The sequence below is a fragment of the Eschscholzia californica genome, unplaced genomic scaffold, assembly GCF_041429995.1.
Source record: "Eschscholzia californica isolate CP2 unplaced genomic scaffold, dmEscCali1.0.p SCAF_3, whole genome shotgun sequence".
Taxonomy (NCBI): Eukaryota; Viridiplantae; Streptophyta; class Magnoliopsida; order Ranunculales; family Papaveraceae; genus Eschscholzia; species Eschscholzia californica.
In genome coordinates this window covers 42,449,555-42,470,597 of record NW_028238420.1, presented here as the reverse complement: position 1 = coordinate 42,470,597, position 21,043 = coordinate 42,449,555, and the positions used below count along the sequence as shown (strand labels likewise).

Genomic DNA, 21,043 nt, shown 5'->3' with positions numbered 1-21,043 from the left:
GTATCTCTTTCTCTATAGATCTAATTTATTTTCGCTTTCTATGTTAATCTTAAAAAGTGAAAAATTAATATTTTTAATTGAAGTTTTGAATTTCAATCTTTTTGTATCGTTTCTACTAGATTTGAAAAGCATCTATTTTGAAGAGTTAGTTGTTATTCTTTCTCTGATTTTACGATTTAAATCTATTACTTTTAAAAATAAATTGGGTTATTTCCCTAATGGCCCCCAACTTTGTGACCAGCTTCCCGCTTGACCCCCTACTTTACGAGAAATACCCATATGGCCCCCTTCCGTTATAACACCGGTACTCTCTCTCCTCCATCTCATTTTCTCTCTCTGCAACATCATCTGATCACGCCACATCATCATCTTCTCCGGAAGGGGTCGCCGGCCGGTCAAAATTCCGGCCGGCGACCTTCAAATTTTTTTTTATTCTCGTTCTTCTCTCTCTCTCTAAAAACAATTTTTTTTTTAACTCTCTCTCTCTAGATCTAGCTCCATTGAAGGTCTGTTCACAGACCTCCAATGGATCTGCTCTCTCTAGATCTGTAGAGAGAGAGAGTTTAAAAAAAAAAAAAATTTAGTTTTAGAGAGAGAGAGAGAATAAAAAAAAAAATTAAAGGTCGCCGGCCGGAAATTTGGCCGGTCGGCGACCGTTGTCGGAGAAGATGATGATGTGGCGTGGTCAAATGATGTGGCAGAGAGAGAAAATGAGATGGAGGAGAGAGAGTAATGGTGTTATAACGGAAGGGGGCCATATGGGTATTTCTCATAAAGTAGGGGGCCAAGCGGGAAACTGGTCACAAAGTTGGGGGCCATTAGGGAAATAACCCAAAAAAATTTGTGATGAGTAAGAGTGAATTAGATGGTAGTCTTATAATCTTGTATATATATAGGAAAAGATCAAAGATGATAAAACTATTATTATTAATCATTAACAATTAAATTTAATAAATTAACATGATTAATCCACGATAATCAATTTAGAAAGGCTGAGAGATAATAAACACACGAAAGGATAGAGATATGTTAATTAGGGTTTTTTTTTACTGAATTGCAGAATCAATTTAAAAGGAAAACAAAAGAAGAACCGGAAAAATATCTGACGGATGAAGAGGTGATTTTTTCATATCCCTCATCCAATGGCTATCCATCGAACCCTCATTATTTCCGGCTATCGAGCTAGGGTAATCAGGTACAGTCAGGTACCGAGTTAAACTTACAATTATATTCTCTCAAATCTATACACCTTTATTTCAACTTCCCGAAACTAACAACTCAAGATTTTACTTTCTAAATTTGGAATGTTACTAAAATTTCAGGGTTATCTTCCTACGTACCCAAACTCAGGCACTCTTAAATATATTTGGATTCTACTTATATCTCCATGGTTCAGAGAGAAAGTTAGAGAGAGAGAGAGAGAATGGAGAATGTGACCCAGTTCTTTGCCCAAAAGCTCCAACTTCTTGTAAACAAGCCTCCAATTCTTTGCCGTGACACTAGTGTTTCACAACAGAAAGGTTCTTACTTTTTTCTACTTCTTCATCTCACATGTTTATGTTGTTTATATGTTTTACTTGTAAGGTTGTGTTTGATAACAATTTGAAGAAAAGAAAAAGAAATAGAGAAAAAAATTTAAAGAAAAGATTTACTCCGAGAAAAATTAACTCTATAATTATTTTCATATTTTTTATTGTTTGTTTCGCTAAGACAAAAAAAAATATTTTCCCGGTGGCTGATTTTCAAATAAACAATATTTTTGCAATCTCAAAATTTATATATAAAGTACTCATACAGTGAAGTTCTCTTGCTCCTAAAATCTTAGGTGTTATTGGTTTATTGGATTGTGAGGCAGACATATAAGTAGATATGGTTGTAGAATGTAGCCCAAGAGGAATTGTGTGGTGAAGAAAGTGATTAGTGGGAACTTAATAGTACTTTTAACTACTTAAATCATCAACTTTGTGTAGGTTTAAGGTAGCTCGGAAATCTAAATGTCTGTAATCAAAATTGAAAATGAGAAGGGAAAACTGCAATGGTATGATATGCTAGATGTAAAGAGAGAACAGAGATAGAGAAAGATTTACTCAGTTAGACATAGGCCTGTGACGAATATGTTTATCAAGATAATGAGTTTTCTTTCTATTTTACAGGAGCTGTGAAATTCCATAGAGATGCCCCACCTAGTGATTATACCTTCAAGATTGGGTCTTTCTCATCTATTTCGAAGCTAAAGAAACAATTCTCTGTTGTTTTTGAGAAAGGAGGATACAAATGGTAATTTCATTGGACATAACATCTTACGCCATCACAATTACAACTAGAAAACTGGTTTATCGTATAATCTAACTAGCATTTTCTTCCTGCTTTATTATTGTGTAGGAAATTATGCTTCTACCCAGATGGTAAAAAAGAAGAAGGCGGAGAAGGTCATATTTCTATTTACTTGGTTATAGCAGATACAGAATCCATGCCCCCTGGTTGGGAAGTCAAGGCCTTTTTCAGGTTACTCCTGTTTAACCAGATACGCGGGACGTACTTGACCCTCGGAGGTGAACTATGCTGCAAACCCTGAAACCAGTTTCTCCAAGTAGACATACAAGTTAGGTCAAATTTGACTAGGAAAGACTATATCTTTGTGTCATAACTAGTTTTACTTGTTTCATGCAGTTTCCCATGAAAAAAGTTTCCATGCGCAAAACAAAGAGCAAGGGTTTGCCCAGTTTATCCGCCTTAAAACATTTAAGGAGCCTTACAAAGGATACCTAGTCAACGATGCTTGTGTTATCGGGGCAGAAGTTTTCGTTATAAGAAACAAGGGCAAAGGTGATTGTTACAATAAGATAAGAGGAGTAATCCCATATAAGAGAACTTGGAACATAAAGGATTTCTCCGAATTAAACAAGGATACCGATTGCTCTCATGTATTCACAATTGGAAAATATGAATGGTGCATATAAGAACTTCAATATCCTCGTCTCATTCAAAATACGAATACCTGCTTTAAGCATCTAACATGTTTTTGGTGCAGGAAGATCAAGCTCGACATACCTGAGGGTACTGCTGAAGGTCAGCAAAGGAGGAATCGTGTTTCCATAGTTTTAGAGTTGACTAACTCCAATACCCTTTATCCTGGTCAACAAGTTTATGTCGACTACACTTTGTGCTTAAAAGGCCAAGCAGATAATAGCATTAGTGAAAGAGGTAAAGATTATCTTAATTAAAAAACACTTGCATAAGTAGCTCATCTTGACCGAATGTAACCCATTACGCAACTCTGTTCTATCTTAACACTGAATAAGAATTTTATAGTGAACCACTGCAGAGTACAGTAGACTAATGATTTATTGATAATTCTGACCTAAAACATCACCATCTTAAGTCTATGCCCAAGCTCATCGTCTATTAGAATTTTTCTCAATATATTTTACGGTTATAGAATTTGATTAGATCTCTTATGACTTTTGTCTTGCAGATCAGAATGGGTTTAGTGCCTCTAAGAACAGTTTCGGTTTCAAGTTCGTCTCTTTGGATAAACTCAAAGATCCAGAACAACACTATCTAGTCGAAGATGTTTGCACAATTGAAGCAAATGTTACTGTACTAGGGCTAGCTAATACAATGCCTTGAGTATATGCACATCCAGCACTAGTTAGTACGTTTTGGTTTGTTCTATCTGGTTTCAGTTGAGTTTAATACATCTTTTTGTAAATATCCGAGTTACGATTTTATGTTGTGAAACAGTAAAGGTGAAATGTCGACAGCTTCATGTTTACTTGTATTGAAAAATCTAAAAACAGTATATATACGATACCCACTTACATGAAACAAGAGTTGCATGAACAACAAAGAAACTAGCCACAGATCTTCAGGTAACCATTTTCTGTTCCCACAGCAAACAATCTCGAGAAAGGAAGAATACTTATACTGGATAAAAGAGACAAGTTCTCGTTCCTCTATCCATCATATACAGTTTCTGCGACGGAACGTGCCCCTGCCCACTCTGTGAAACAAAATCAGACAGTTTATACATCAAATTACATCCTTCGGTTATAAACTAATCCAATGAACTAGTTGGAGAACTTGCAAAGGCTCTACACAAGGCACAAAACTTGTTGAAATTCTTAGCCCTTCGTTATATACACTATCATAGGAATATATGACAGGATAATGTGCAAAATAATAGAATTTATCAGATGACAAGCATTTGAAACTTTTATGCATGTCCATGAACATGACAGACATATTTTAGATATATTAGAGTACCATGCCCTTCATATACTTGCGTCATTTGCACATCCAGATAAGTAGGAAAGCCCAATCTTATTTCTGGAAATTGAAATAACATCTTGACCCCCACACAGAGAAGCCTGATATGCCACCTGAGTGACCTCTGAAGACATTGGACTGAGGTGGCCAGCTCCTGCATAGGTCCAACAGACCAATAAAAAGTAGATAGTCATACAATTTAAGCTGCATGCGACGACTAACATGGCTCGCAAGAACACGATAAAAATCGAATCAATAGCTGTGTCACGACATGCATAAGAAAATCAATGCTTGAAATATCATCAAAGATAACCATATCAGAATTCAGCAACTGCACCCTTGTTGTGGCAACAAAAAATGGTTCTAGAAATTGATGGACTACTGCCTTCGTTCCAGAGAAGCTTAAAATATAATTTAATTTATTTTTTGATTTAGACATACAAGTTTTTTTTACAGCATTCATAGTCTAATGTGAAAGAAACCCACAGCCGAGGCCAAAAGTGCTGGACAGCTGGAGAACCCAGAAACCAATAAGTAGATTGAGCTTTTGGACACCAACAAACAATCATAACAGACTAAGAGAGCATATAACGTTTACAGCCGTATAACTAAGATGGGAGATGCTAGAGTGCCCAATTTTTTGGGCATTTTAATGCCCAGCTGATGTGGAATCACTAAAAGACAAGGTTTTTTCAAAGTTTGACTACGGTGGGGACCGCTTTTATTTCTAAATGAGGAAATATGTCACCCTCTAAGTACCAATTTCTAAGTCACTCTATCATTTCCCAACTAAGATTACCTTCTTAGATCCCAAACCCGTAGAGTTTTATCAAGAGAGCTAGAAACAACCAGATAGTCCTCTGGTGCAGACAACTGCATAAATGAAAAGAGAGAATGGATAACTTTTGCATATAAATGTACAAAACTCGGCTTTGGCAAGTTACCAGTACCTTAGTGACGTATCCATCGTGAGCTCGCCAAAAGCTATGATGCTTCCACTTCTTGCATCAAGCAGCTTACAATGACCAAAACTGAATCCAGCCACAACCCAAGTTGGTGAAGCAGCAGCTTTACCAGTTTGCATATTGTCAGATCCACATGAGCAAATTGCAGAAACAAGGGAAGAGTAATTTTCAACCGATTCACTTTTCCATAGATGTAGCTTTTCTGGTCACGAACAATGTCAATGAATCTGCATGATGAGAGAGAGAGAGAGTTTAAGTCAGATGGTACTCGGACAAGTTCAGGTTAAGAAAATCAATTTCGAAAGTAAGACAAAATCCATAAGTTTACCAGAGTGAACTATTCCCTATACCGGCAACAAGCTTGTCATCGTATTCTAAATGATGCATGCAGGTATACAAACTCCCACCAAATACACTAGACAATACTCCACCTGATAAAGTATTGGAGCTAAGCATATTAATGTGTTCCGTATTCATCTTAGATGCGGCGGATAAAGAACTCAATAAATGCGAAGAATTTGCAGTTGGCTCGGCATATGCTGAAATTAGCTTTCCGCTTTGGCTATTCCACAGGTGTATGGTTCCATCACAACAAGTTATCCTTCCAGTGAAAGAGAGAACACAAATGTCATTGACAACCTGAAAGTTGGAAAACAAAATCTCAATAGATGATAATCTTATTGATTAAAAGAGAGTACAAATGTACAATGACAATAAAATGAACGGGATATTATTTAGCAATAACTGAAGTGCCTAACTGAGGCTATTTAATCCAGTATTCCAGCTAGCACCGAAACAGATCTTCATGCATCAATGATCAAACATTGTTCTCCAAAATTGCTGCAAATGAATAATCACAAAATAGAAGATGCAAGAACTGTACCTCCTCGTGACCATAATAACCAGATACGCGTTCCACTCTAGGCAATTCCCATTTCTGAACCGTCCCTCTGAATCCAGGTCCAACCCCAGCACTGAAGATCATACTTTCATCATAGCTAACAGCTAATGATCTCAGTGCTCCAGGCTATGCACGAACAGAATAAACAATAGATGCCCGTATCTTCCAGGGAATTTCATCTTTCATGCCCCCAACACGACCAAGAAAATCTGGGCCATCCCAAACTAGCAGCTGGGCTAGGGAACCAGAACCAGGGTTCACGATTTCCAAGGTTTGATACAGGCCTGACTAATGGAGACTGTTGGTAATTATCTATTTCTTTATGACTCAGTCACTTTCTTCAAACTTCCTACAGTTTGTGCCTGAGGAATAGACCATCCAACCCCTTTGAGCAACAGTTTTGCTGGATTGTAATCTGATGGAGGAATCCTGCTCAAAATCGGTCTTTGGGCAATTATATTTCTCACAACAGTTTTGGATGCCTCTCCTGTATATTCCCACTGAATAAGGACAGGAAGTCAAATATGAGTGGATAACTAAGATGGGATCATGGGAATTCTCGTATAGATTCATCAGTTAATGCTGGTATGCTCCAGAGTATTAAATAGAATACCTTCCAGTTATGAGACCGTTGAAGAAATTGCTCCAGAAGCAACCAAGTAGCGTAACAGTGACGAAGCTTTTCTATGCCAATAAGAGAAGCAAGTGAAGGATATAAAAGTAACCTGCGTATAGCCAAAGGAGATTCACATAAAAAAAATGAAACTAATGTTAATTCTTAAGTTGAAAACAGTGTTTAACAAACAGAAGTAAGATAGTACCCACACAAGATCCATGCGGCTTTCCATTTTAATATCCTCATCAAACTTCAATTTGGAAACTTTAACGCTTCTGCCAGAAGAACTGGAAGCATTAGCGTCCTGGGTAAAGACAAGTTTATCAAATAGCTCTTTAAGCTGTGGCAAGACATGTAGAGTGGTTAAATCTGCCCCTATTGGCTGACACATTTCAATCAGAGTGGTGGCAGCAACCTGGCAAACAGAGAGCAATATCCGGGAACTATTTAACAAGGACAAGCAGTGCAGACGGAAATAGAGTTCAGATTACAAAAAAGGTAACTCGATGTGAAATCAATATAATAATCATAACTCACCTCCAATTATTATACTTGTATACATACTATTTAAGCAAAATTAGGATTAAGGAGCTCCATTATATGTGCATATATCAGGAAAAACGATATCTATATGATCCAAGAAATCTAACCTGCAGTTTTATGCTTTTGATATGCTTCTTTGTGAAGAAAAGTGACATAGATTGTTAGGTCATTCTTCCTGAAAATAATTTGGAGCAATTACTACTTGTTTTGGTACAGCTCCTGGAGGGAGAGTAAGAAACAATTTTAAAGCTTCAACACAGAAGCCATCTTGAATTGCCAATGGACAATTTTTTGTTTTTGTATGATCTCTTCATCGATTATCACCAACCATTTCAAAACTATCAGAATGGAAGTCATTCTCGAATAAAAATCATAAAAACAACTCATCGATGATCACATTAAACAATAGTAACTTCATTGTAAACCAATTACTGAAATAGCCATAATCAACGCTATAAACCTCATTGAAATCAACTGTACAAATCATGCAATATGATCATCTATTCATCTACACGTAGTGATGCATGTATATCTCTACTCCTAGTATGAATCTAGACGATAATATAAAAGTAAAACAAGAGGTATCCCCTACCTAGCGATTTAGGACTCCGTCCTCCTTCGCTTCGCCTCGAGCAACTCGCTCTACACTTGTTTCGGCTCCCCCACTAACAAAATCAAACACTGTAAACATAAATGTTGGATATTCCAACAAGGACTTTGAAACAGAACAAAGAATCATGCGAACAAAAACCATAAAACAATCATAACCAAATCGAACTCGTGTAACATCGAAAGAACCCACGTGTGACTCTTTTCTGTCTTAGATTCAAACCAGCCACAATTTACATTGGTTTCGATCATTTCATATATCGTTGAAAAGCTAATTCAATTTCTAACATTTCATTACTTAAGGTCTCGGCCGAATTCCAAGTGTATAACCTCGAAACGAACAAAATAAACGCAGCAGTGCATCAGTCTTTCCCGCGTGCTCGCTGTTCACTCTAACGGCCATAACTCCCTCATCCGAACTCGAAACGACTATTACCATACCATTCTGGAATTGGCTCGAGACGAGCTACAAGTTTTCAGAAGACTCTAAAAGCTTTTGAACCATCGATATCATGCTACGGACCTAACAGTACACTGTTACAGGTATGAAGTCTATACAACTCGTTAACTTCGACCTCATATCACCTCTAGGTTCCACCATTTCAATTTCCTCACTCATTAAACCTCATAAGACATGGAATTCCCACTCATTCAAACCTGAAATACAGAAATTTCCCAATTCTCTAACCCTTTAACCAAAAAATCCATATAAATCAAAAAATCCATATAACTCAAATGGGTGGATTTTGCTAGGGTTCTTGCTAAGTCAAACTTACCTTGAATTGATTGTTGATAGCCTTGATTACTCTTTTCTTGCTGGTTCTCCCCCAACTTCCTCATTAAAAGACAAATCCCTAACATGCCAAATGAAAAACTCCATTAAAGCTAATTGAACTCAAACAACCATTGTATCTAGAGAGAGAAACAAAATCCTTACCAATATCAAACTAGTTTGATTTCACTCGGAAAGCTTGAATTAGCAAGAACCCTAGCAAAATCCCCCCATTTTCCCTCTATTCATCTCCTAACCCCAAAGTGAAAACGACGAACAACTCATTCCCATCTGATTTCTTCCTTTGAACAGCCATAGTCCTTCAGCAAACCTTATTATTTCATTCCTGAAATCTGAAAACTTGGGATGTTAAAATCTTCCTCCCTTAAAAGAAATTTCTTCCCCGAAATTTCGTCCTCGAAATTTGGATTACCTCCCACTTTCTCCCAATGAATCTCTCCAATCGACTCATTTTCCTTTAACGGTTTCTTAACTAAATCAGGTCCCAACCTTTCTTCATCACCCCACAACATAATCATGAACTTGTGACTATATCTACAGATCTTCAAAAAGCTTCTCTTGTTGGAGTACTTATGGGCTCATTCAGATAACATACTCGATTTTCCTTTACCATCTTAAGGCCTCATATTTTTAAACACCATATCTCTCACCACCCTTATATTCTTCGTGCATCTTAATCTTTGAAGAGTTTTGGATGTTCTTGCATTTCTGCCTCCTTCTCCCATGTTGATTCTTCGATGTTGTTGTGCCTCCATAGAACTCTCACTAACGGAATTTCCTTGTTGCTTGGTACCTTAGTTGTTTGTCTTAAATCATGATTGGCTTCACATCATAGGTTGCATCTTCATCAATCTCCAACTCGCCCCTACTAATCACATAAGCAGAGATGGTTGATACTTCCTTTGTTCTGAGACGTGTAATATATCATGAGCTTTCACTAACTTTTGTGGAAAACATATTTGATATGCTGCTACACCAACTCTTTCAAGGATATCAAAAGAACAAATGAATCTCGACGCTAGCTTGGCTTGAAATTCAAATCTCTTTACTCCTTTCATTAGTGACACCTTTACAAAACCATGCTATTCACATAATATTCTAACAGTAGTCGTCGGTTATTGGCATTAGTTTTTTTGTCTCCTTTGGGTTAGCAGTATTCTTTCCTTGCTTAGCGTCATCTTACCAACTGTCTCTCGCATCAAATTTGGTCCTAGAAATGTTTTCTCTCTCACTTCTGTCCAGCGCTTTGATGATCTACAAGGTCATCCATATAGAGCCTCGATCGGTGTCATACCTATAGTTGCTTGGGTACTATTATTATACGAAAACTGTGCTAAGGATAAATGATCTGCCCAAGAGCCTCCAAAATCTAGCACGCATGCTTAAAGCATATCTTCAAGGATTTGAATGGTCCTTCTGACTGCCCATTTGTCTGAGTATGAAAAGTAGTACTTAGGTATAATTTCGATCCTAGAGCCCACTGGAAAACCTCCCAGGATATAAAAGTAACTTGCGTATAGCCAAAGGAGATTCACATAAAAAAAAAGGACACTAATGTTAATTCTTAAGCTGAAAACAGTGTTTAACAACCATATGTATGATAGTACCCACACAAGATCCATGCGGCTTTCCATTTTAATATCTTCATCAAACTTCAATTTGGAAACTTTAACGCTTCTGCCAGAAGAACTGGAAGCATTAATGTCCTGGGTAAAGACAAGTTCATCAAATAGCTCTTTAAGCTGTGGTAAGACATGTAGAGTGGTGAAATCTGCCCTATTCGCTGGTACATTTCAATCAGGGTGGTGGCAGCAACTTGGCAAACAGAGAGCAATATTAGAGAACTATATGTTGGGTTATGGTGTCTCCTTTAGACTGCATAGATAGTTGTGAACTATTTTTCCTTTCTTTCTCTACTTGATGTTGTAGAGTAAGAAATCTCCTTGAAAATTTTCTACCCCTAATTCTCTTCTCATGAGGCCCTTATATAGAATCTGAAAATTAAAGTCCAACCTTAATTAGGTTTTCTAAAAGACCAAAGTAGATGGAGGTTTGGGCTTTTTTGAAGTAGCTCTTTCTTTCTCTAATGTGGTCGTCAATATTAAGTCCTGTTGGGAAGATCTGGTCGGCCCTTTTATAGTGTGCTCGGTCATGCCTAGGTCGCCCCCACTTATGGGCCTTAAGTGTCCTTAAGTGCTCTGGCCCAAAACCTTTTTGTTCCGGCCTTCTAACTATCTTGTCTTAGCTTTCTTTAGACTTTTTGGACATATTTATGGGTCCAACCCATGTTTATATGTCTCTTCCCTCTAGTCATATCTTCGATCAAGTAGACACTTTTTGGTGTAAACCGGTGTAGGATCTGGACAAAGTTAGCCGCAAATCGCCCTATGATCCGACTATCATAGTTGGTTTCTAGCCAAACACTACAATCCCTAAATCGTCCGGACTTGGTGATCTTCTTCATTAATTGTCCTATCAGACAAATTGCTCGCATTGCATATTTGGTCGAAGGACATCTCCTTCAGTCTCCCACTTCTAATTAGAACAAGTGCAGTGCTCGATTCTCATGTCAATTTGTACCTCATCTGATACGTCGTATCTTTCAGACTTTCTTGATCCCGAGTACAACTGTCAATCCAAACAATTAATCACATCAAGTGGCAACGCATTTTCAATTGCTACTCATCAAGTGGCCCCGAGATACTTTTGCTAACTTAATAGGATGACGCAATCCATTCTTGTACTCTCAGTCAGCTTCATGTCTATCATGTCTAACCCAATGTCCGCCTTTATAACCTCCTTTTACGGTACGACGTTTAACAGAACCAAAGTCAAACATTCCTTACATGAGATGAGTGAAATACTCATATTTGGAGGAATCTCTCCAATCTTGTCAATGGGAGGTTTTTGACGTTTATCACTTTTGATGTACTCTCATTGTGGGTTATAGTGTATATTCTCAATCCTCTTTCACTAAGTCATTCTCTCTGAATTTCTCGATGTATCTTTGCATCTCGTGGCCATTCTGACCACGAAGCATTCTTGAAAGGGGCGGCCACAAAAAATTTCGCGGTCGGCCAGCCACAAAACCCTCAAGGAGGGTTTAACGAAACCCTTCCCGAGGTCTAGTTTCGATGAAGGAAACATTTTCCTTCGCAGGACCTGTGTATGAGAAACAAAGAAAGATAAACTGTGAGAGATAGATTGTGAGAGAGAGAGACTTTGTGAGAAGGCGAGTAAGAGAGAGAAACAAAAGAGAGATGAATTATGAGATAGAGAGATTGACTGTGTGGGGGTGAGAGAGAGAGAGAAAGAAAAAGATAGAGCGAGACAAAGAGAGTAAGAGAGTGGTGGTAGTGACCGGAGTTGGTGCTCGAGGAAGAAATGTTTTAGTTTCCCCTAAAATTTGTTTCTCCGAAAAATCTTCCGAATTTTCACATTTCCCCTTTAAAAAATTTCACCCCAAAAAAGATTCTTATTTCTCCAAAGTTACGGCCATATTAATGGTTCTCGTGTTGAATAAATAATTTTGGAGGAAAAGTTAATAGAGATGAATATTTAAAGAAAACACTTTTGTAGAGTTTGTGCAAATTGTTGTATATACGTGCCTGACCAAATTAATACAAAGGGGTATTTACAAAGACTTTTGTAGAGTCTTGTATTAGGTTTGAGAGTGAGTAGATGGAGTCGAGTGTGTAGTTTTCAATAAGACGCGTTAGATATTGAAGTTTGGGGAATCCTATGCGAGAAGATAAGTGATAATAGTTTCCTATTCGAAGTGTAAAATTCAACATTTTTTGAAGAACGATAAGTGAGGCAAACAAGAAGACAGAAGGAAGAAGAGGAGGAAGAAGAAGCTACATTGCAAGTGTAGAAAGAGAAAATGATGCAGTCTAGAGAGAGAAAATGAGAGGTGGCCCCGTAAATTTGGAAGGACTGGACTACTATAGTGAACCACGATATGGGGTTGTGCGTCTCTCAGGAAAGACGTTAAGTAGAACTTCCACAACGCCTGAGCGACCCGTTCGAAGTCTTTGTACAAAAATGATTGGGGGACCCCCTGTCATACTCTATAGCTGAGGTGGTTAATAAGACAAGGGGGGTGCACCAAGGAGTCCTCTTATCAGCGTCGGTCATCATATTGGATGCAATTTTAAATGGGATCTAGAATAGTTTTACCCGTTTCGGTACATTTCTTAAGGCGACATCATTGGAGGCAGGGGCGTGGGAGAGGGGGTGCGACTGGTGCGGTCGCACAGGGCCCCTCTCCATCTAAGGGCCCCATGTTGGTAATGTTAAATCTGTTTTAAGTATAAAATAAGAAATGTCGCAAAACATGCAAGACGAGGTGAGTAGCCTGGATAGTAGACGACACAATCTAGCGCCCATGAGGTCCCGTGTTCTAGTCCCCTATTCTACAATTAAAATCATTTTTTTCAAAGTTTTATAGGATATGACACCTAAGGGCACCCGTTTTATGAGATATGATACCTGAAGGCACCCAGCCCAGTATATAAGGTCATATTATTATGTTTGTAACTACTCTAAAGGCCTCTTCAATTTCGTTCTCTATTAGGTGTTTTTATATTTTCATTTAATTTTATTTTTATGGTTCTCATTTCTTTTCTCTCTATACTATTGTTTTATCTCTCTCTCCCCCCTCCCCTCATCTCACATACTAAAATACAATAACATTGTACATCTTCTTCTCTAAATGTGCATTTTTTTGTCATCCGAATAATTTTTTATGCAAAAGATATAGGGTTTACGTGTTGAATTGGGTCCTCCAAAATCCAAATCATACCTATTTACTATAAGAATACTTCTTTAATTCATATAATTGATTCTTTCAAATATTCAATTAAATTGTGGTCTTGGACTTATTTGCTTACATCAAATATAACTTAAATATTCTAATTACTAGTGTTCTGTAATTTTTCATGCATTAACACTTTTACATAATTTATTTTAGTTATGGTAATATTTTCTTTAGTTAATTTTAGCTATTTTACTAATATATTGCATGTAAATATTTTTCGGTTCTTGCATCATATGGTGAAGGACCCCAGTTAAAAGTTCGCAACGGACCCCCAAAATCTCATCCACGCCACTGATTGGAGGATCCAAATAACTTTGGGTGCTCCCAAAATGTTGAGCTATAAAATTTTGGATGCCCCGACCTCTTCTTATCTTTTTCTGGAATCATTTCAGGTGTTTCGATAAAGAAAAATCCTCTCCTTTATCGAGAGAGAGAGAAATGGTGGTGGGCAAGTGGCAGTGAAAGGAGAGAAGAGAAAAGAAGTATTTTCACAGTAGCAATCTGACGACGACGACCCTTCGCCGACGACAGTCGTGAAGAAAAATCTTGAATGTTAAGAGTTGGAGCCCAAAAACCATATAATTGTGGTTTTACTTTATTATACCTAATATGGACTAAAGCCTAAGGCGGGGAAAAGGAGGTTAACACGTTTCGCTTCTGATTTGTGACCAACTGATTCCATTAAGTGCCTAAAATTGGATGTCATTATCTTTTTTTTCGGGAGAATTACTTAAACCCCAACTTTTTAATAATACACGTTACTGAAACCCCCACCTTTAATTAATAATTACTGAAACCCCCACCTTTTTATACATTATTGAAACCCCCGCTTTTTTTTTATGAAAAGGTGGGGGTTTCAGTAAATATACATTACTAAAACCCCCACCTTTTCATAAAAAAAAGCGGGGGTTTCAATAATGTATAAAAAGGTGGAAGTTTCAGTAAGTGTATTAAGGTGGGGGTATTAGTAATTATTAATTAAAGGTGGGGGTTTTAGTAATGTGTATTATGAAAAGGTGGATTTCAGTAATTTCTCCTTTTTTATCTCTAAACATTTGATTTTTTTTATGTCTAGTTCTTTTTTGTCTCTTATTTTGTTAATCCCCCTCTTCACTTCTCCACTTCTTTGTCCTGTCCTCCATTTGGAAAATATATTAAAACTGAAAGTGGCATTAGGAAGACTAATTAGCAGTAGTTTAAATTTCTCATAAAAAAACAACCTCCACCTTGTACTTGCAAGCAACAAAAAATATCAAAATCTTGTTTATAGGGTGAACGACCCTCAATAAGTTTTTGTTGAAACTAGGTGGTAGTATTAGCAAACTTAATCTAAAGAGAATATCCTTCTAAGTCCTTCACTCTTACCTCCTACCTCTCTCAAGTACTAGCAAATATTTCTTCCTGCCATCCATTTCCTGCATCAAAAGTCAAAGCAGGCCGCACCTATTCAAACTTGTTCTACTGGATGTGACACTGACACTGATGTTGGTCGTTGTGGTCGTCGCCTTGGTGGTGGTAGTGGTAGTTTTTTGGAAACTTGTTGTTTAGCATACTCTGGCAGATCGTCCCACTGCAACCAAGGTAGATCTTCTTCAAGACTTGGAAGCCTAAATCTCAGTTTGTCAAGTGTCGCCCCAATTTCTGGTTCATGTATGATAATGCGGGATCCGATCATCGGTTTGCAGCCAGGCCTGCCGTCCTTCACTTTAAACTCATCTGGGGTTACCTGAAGCCAACGACCTGGTAGGTTACATAGAGCGTCTTTATTCATGGGCGGCAAGCATGTTGGAGTAAATACATTGGGGTCGGAACTTGACCACCATTTCTTCAAGTTAACAATATGTGGTAGGGGGACATTAGCTAAATCAAGCTTAGGTAACACATCCTTGTCAAAATTGGTTAAATCGGGATATACGTTTTCCAAATAAGCTATCAGAATTTCATGCTCTTTTTGCAGCAAAGTTGTAAGTTGAAGTGATTGGTAGAACTCTTCCCGTCCTATCTTATTATTATTATTCCGATTAACGATCGACCATAGCTGCATAAACATATGAAATATAATTAGTATAGCTTCTTCTACCATATAGTGATGATATGAATATAAGAAAGATGTTGTTGGTACAGTAGTAGTTAGCAATTACCTTGGAAACAAGAGTAGGTGGGAAGTTAGTAGCTTCATAGAAAAAGAAGAAATCTTTTCTACTTATGGAGCCATGGCAGCTTCCATAACCATGTGATAGTTCTAATGCGCTTCTGAAGTACACCTCGAACGATGATACTACTTCTCCACTCTTACCTTCCATCTTCTTTATTTTATACAGTATATAGGAACAGATGATAAAATAATATTAATAATAAACAATCCAATTTAATAAATTAACATGATTAATTCACGATAATCAATTCACAAAGGTTGAGAAATAAGAAACGCAATTGAAGATACAAATACGTTAACTAGGGTTTTGTTTTTACTGAATTGAATAATCAATTTAAGAAAAACAAAGGAGGGGGAGAAGATCTTGTCTAAACGTACCTTGTTTTGACGAAATTGGTTCAGCGATATCAACTTGTGTAGTAGTATAAAGAATTAGTTAATCAGATCTTCTTCTTCTCCAATCGTTCCCTAAGACATTGTTAGGATTTTAGCAGTTGGAAAATTAAGAAGAGGCATCCTCGTTTAGAAAGAGAGAGAGAGAGAGATTTCCTTCTTTGGGAGAATTAGTGAAACCCCCGACTTTTGATAATGCATTTACTGAAACCCCCGAATTTTATTAGTAATTACTGAAACCCCTGACTTCCGTCCCACTTCCGTTAGATTTCACGGTGTGATGCTGTTAGAGAGAGAGAAATTACCAAAAGGACATTTACTAAAACCGGACCTGTTGGGGATTAGAAAACGCGGGCCCCTTAAACACAATATCGGGGCGCTTATATCAAAAGTCTTTCTTCTCCAACCAGTAATGACACAAAAGTTTATAAGCTTTATGTATTGAGAGAGAAAAAAAATAATGAAGTAAAGTGGAGTGGTGGAAAGTGGAGAATGACATTCACTAAAAATCCAAGTTTCCAACTCCAAACTGCCAAATATAATTCTGATTTTTCTAATATCTTGGTTTTATGTTACTACAATGGTGATGAAAAGTAAGAACCTAATTGTTGATAGAGAAAGATATTTAGGGGTGTTTGGAAACATGGATTGGGATTGGGTTGCACCGTTCATTTCAAAGTCGGGGGTCTCAGTAATCTCAATTAGTAAAGGTTAGAAAAGTCGGAGATTTCAGTAATCAGATTATCAAAAGTGGGGGTTTTAGTAAGAGGGCAAGAAAGTAATATTGAAAATATGAAAGTTAAATCTAACGGAAGTCGGGGGTTTCAGTAATTACTAATAAAAGTCGAGGATTTCAGTAAACGCATTATCAAAAGTCGGGGGTTTCAGTAATTTTCCCTTCTTTCATATCCCTCATCCAATGGCCATCCATCTAACCCCTATTCACTTAGGTTTAGTGCCGGCTATCGAGCTTGGGTAGTCAGGTACAGCGAGGCCCAAGAAGGAGACCCATGATCATAGATTCAAAATCAATGGTCATCTACTTTTGGGCCAGCCGACGCCAAGCTAATAGAGACTCTTGCAGCCAACCACTGGTAGCCCAGTTGGTCAGGGTATATACTCTACAATACAGATGTCCCAGGTTCGATTTCATGGAAGTGCAAATCCAGAAATGTTGGACTTGGGTATAAATATAGTAGTTTATGTAGGCTTCAACCCATTTAATTCGTCGGGCTATAGGTCATTTAATTCATCAGGCTTTAGGCTCAGTAGTATTTTGAAAGTTATAGTGTTTATCACATCGTCTCGATGTATCAACGCCTTGTAACGATTAACGTAGATCGTAGTCGATTTCTCAAAAAACAAAATTGAAACTCTTGCTGTTAAGTCAGGGTAGTTTGGATTCAAAATTCTATAAAGTTAAATATGTAGTCAGTTGCTGAGGAGATATATTTGTTCCTCCATTTTTGTTAGGAGTTCGATACAGACCAAATCTAATGAAGGATGATTTCCTTAAGAAAAGTGTAATTGGTCGGTTCAATTTGAATGATTTCAAAAGCTCAAGTTGAGTCAAACCAGTTTAATGAAGTTCGATTTGGTTCGACTGAAAAATAGTTCTGTGTTTGCCCAGTTTGCTTCGCCAATGTGCATAATAAAATTTTCTTGTGTTTGCATTGCACGTCGTATAAGGTCCAAGTCACGATGGAACAGGTTGACAGTAGTAGTAAGTCCATTCATTTTCACAAAAATCATAGACAAATTGGTTGAGTAGAACCTTAGTAGATGAGGGTTTTTTTAGGAGAGAGAATGCCTGGGCTGACGTCACCAAGGCGATTCTTCATCTCATTTCTCTGAAACCCTAAATTTTTTTCCTTCATCATCAGGCCACCGTCTCTCCAAGCTTATCCCTAAAATAACTCACATGTCCATTATCCTCATACATGATAACCACCAATCATAGCGATCGGTAAGAGCGATCACCCCAAGAGCCGGACGAGCATGGGGTAATAAAGACTCACGCCTCGCGAACATCAACCATGTATTAACTCAGGGAAGTCTTTCTCTCTCTATATCCTTTATTAGCTATTAATTTATTAGTATATCTTATCATCCCTAGACTACGGTTAGCCTGATTCAACTTCCAACAGTCTGATCTACCCCTAACCCTTTTGCATGTTGAGAGATTCCACTAATTAGAGTCGCTTAGTCTTCCTCTTAGCTTCTCGAAGCTTTGATTTCAACAAGTGGCATCTCTGAGTATCTCTTTATCTCCTTCCCGAGACAATTAGTAGTCAGATATGAGTCTTACTTGCCGTCTTCAATTTCTTTTCCTCTCCTTCTCGAGGTTAGTCATCATGACAACCACCACAGGAAAAAAATACTCCCATTAGATAGAAGAGGAAGAGACTCCAGTATATAAACTCTCTCTACTTCCCTCAACTACTCCTTACCATTCAATACCTAAGTTCTTTCATGTGGCACCTAAATAAAGGTAATCTAGTGGATTCCCTTACAAACCAAATGGCCATCCAGTTGAATCTATCTAGTGATGGGAACCTAACAATTTCTTATACCCTAAACCAGCTAAAAATAAAGATCTTCAAGAGATCAACTCTGGATTCTATGTTCGACTATGCTGTCCATATGAGTTTGGCATTGGATACATCATAAGACAACTTAATGGCCAGTCTAAGTTCTTTCGTGAGTGTGATATCATTGCCTCCTCTGTTGGACCGAATCACTTCATAATTAAACCAAACCAAAAAACTCTTATGTTCTTAATGGGATTGAAGATGGTCGCCCATGAATCATCAGAGGTATGTTAGTGGTCATGGCAGAGGTTGACTTTCCTTTACAAGGTGAGATACCTAAACTCCTTTTTGAACCCATGTGGTGCAGTCTAGCAGGTCTTCCATCTTCTATTCAAAACAGGCATGACCTAGATATTATTTTCTCCTGCATGGGTTACATCTTACAAATGCAACCCAAGAACTTTAGCCTGGTGACCTCTTCCTATATTAGAATACAATTCATGTATGATGTGAGGACCCCCCTGCTAGCTACTCTCAATTCTATCTTTACAGACAGTGGCATTCTTGTTAACTTCAGCTACTTCAAGTTTCCCAAAGCCATATGTCATGTATGCAGAATAATTGAACACTCCATTATCCCATGCTCCAATATGATCATCCCCATCCCTCCACTAGCCACCCTTATGGTTCCAAAAGAGAATCAGCAAATAAGTGCCTTCGACGTTCCTCCAAGCTATCTATAGATTTTGGGGGTGGAGTGTACCAACTAGAGGGACCATAACCAGTGATAGAGGAAGACTTGGAGGAATTACCAGAGAACCCACTTTGATGACTACCCGAGAAAGGAGAGATCTGACCCATCCTGTGATCCTTCGACCTCTTGCTCATAAGTTGATGGCGAAAGTCTTCTTCTATCTTGACCTCAACTAACCTCTCCAAGTCCTTTCTCTTTCCTCTCTGTTGAAACAATTCATGAGGGGGAATAGGATAGGATTGAGCATTAGAAGGAGGGACCACAGTAAGAGCCCAATTATCAACAGGTCCATGAGCCACAAAGTTTACTTCCATGGGAACACTATCTAAATGGGATTGAGGTTTAATGCAGGAGTGATGGGGTGATCTACAACTCTACATTTGTGACAGATAGCTTTAGGAAATTTAAAATAGCTGAAATTTACTGGTTTCCCACCATCCGTAAATAAAGAATGTAGAGTAGCTAACAAAGGGGTACAAACATCGTACATGAATTGAATTCTGATGTTAGAGTTTGTCACCATATGAAATTTTTGGGTTGAATCTGAAAAATATACCCCATACAGGAAAAGATAATTTCTAGATCATGGCGGTTCTGTATAGATGAGGGTAAACGAGAGAAGCTGCACCACATTGGCTCCTGCATGAGAGCAGGAACCTCCCCATGGAAGGGAAAATCAACCTCTTGCATGACTATAAGATAACCTCTAATGATCCAAGGGCGACCTTGGTTAATCTCATTCATAGCAATAAGGTTCCTAGGAATGCAATTTTAAATGAGATCTAAAACTGTTCTACGCGTTTGGATACATTTCCTAAAGTGACGTTATTGGAGGATGTAACATTTTGGATACCCCAGACCATCATTTAAAAAAAGTAAAATACAAAAGAAAATTTAACTTTGGTGAGACAGTGTTATATTAAAGGTGAGCGCTTTGGAGAATTAAGAATATTTTTCGAGACGCAAAGAATTCTCAATTCCGGTAAGGGCCGTTGGTAAACCGCCATTACCTGCGACCTTTATTCTTATTTTTCAAATCTATTTCTTAACTGTCCTCTTTCGATCACCAACTCCGGTCACCACTTCCGACAACCACCATCATCATTTACCCTTTTCTCCCTCATCCCTATCACTCTCTTAGTCACAGTGTCTCCCTCTCTCTTTGTCACCCTTTCTCTCCCTTCACTCCCTCGCTCTCACTGTGTATCTTGAATCTCTCTGTCATTCTTTCTCTTCCTCTCTCTCACCCTCTCGCTCACCCTCTCACTCTCTCTTTACATATCACTGTCTCTCTCTGAATATCTCTCTCACTAAGTAATTCTCTATGTATCTTTGCATCTCGTGGCCATTCTGATCACGAAGCATTCATATAAGGGCCAACTACTAAAAAAATTTGTGGTCGCCCAACCACAAAACCCTCCTCGAACTCTGGTTTGGTGAAGGAATCGTTTCATTCGCATGAACTGTGTATGAGAAAGAAAGATAGATAGATAGATAGGTTGTGAGAGATAGATTTGAGAGAAAGTGAGGGAGAGACTTTATGAGAAAGAGCCTTTGTGAAAAAGAGAGTAAGAGGGATGTATTATGAGATAGAGAGATAAACTGTGTGAGGGTTGAGAAAACGAGAGAGAGCGACAGAGGGGTGGTGGTGATCAGACTTGGTGCTCGAAGAAGAAATATTTAAATTTCCCTTAA

General features: G+C 38.0%; 1 protein-coding gene, 1 long non-coding RNA gene and 1 pseudogene across 2 annotated transcripts; 1 reads left to right on the top strand and 2 right to left on the bottom strand.

Moving 5' to 3' along the window:
* Window positions 1–2,016: 2,016 nt before the first annotated feature.
* On the top strand, window positions 2,017–3,630 carry LOC147550488 (uncharacterized). The gene is made up of 6 exons (XM_086668461.1): window positions 2,017–2,038; window positions 2,154–2,277; window positions 2,383–2,552; window positions 2,671–2,950; window positions 3,032–3,204; window positions 3,476–3,630. Exons 1-6 carry the CDS (start codon window positions 2,017–2,019, stop codon window positions 3,628–3,630), a joined length of 924 nt encoding a protein of 307 aa, XP_086524587.1.
* Window positions 3,631–3,854: 224 nt separating this feature from the next.
* LOC147550487 (protein GFS12-like) lies at window positions 3,855–7,651 on the bottom strand (annotated as a pseudogene).
* A 6,322-nt stretch (window positions 7,652–13,973) lies between these two features.
* LOC147550486 (uncharacterized) lies at window positions 13,974–16,222 on the bottom strand. Its single transcript, XR_015237928.1, has 4 exons — window positions 16,049–16,222; window positions 15,657–15,821; window positions 14,569–15,553; window positions 13,974–14,172 (listed from the first exon to the last, which is right to left on the bottom strand). It is a non-coding gene; the product is annotated as an uncharacterized LOC147550486 (long non-coding RNA).
* Between the last annotated feature and the right edge of the window lie 4,821 nt (window positions 16,223–21,043).

Coding starts and splice junctions, on each gene's coding strand:
- LOC147550488 (XM_086668461.1), top strand. CDS start 2,017: ATGAGAAGGGAAAACTGCAATG. Junction 2,039..2,153: donor GAGAAGGGAAAACTGCAATG/GTATGATATGCT, acceptor TCTATTTTACAG/GAGCTGTGAAATTCCATAGA. Junction 3,205..3,475: donor TAATAGCATTAGTGAAAGAG/GTAAAGATTATC, acceptor TTTGTCTTGCAG/ATCAGAATGGGTTTAGTGCC.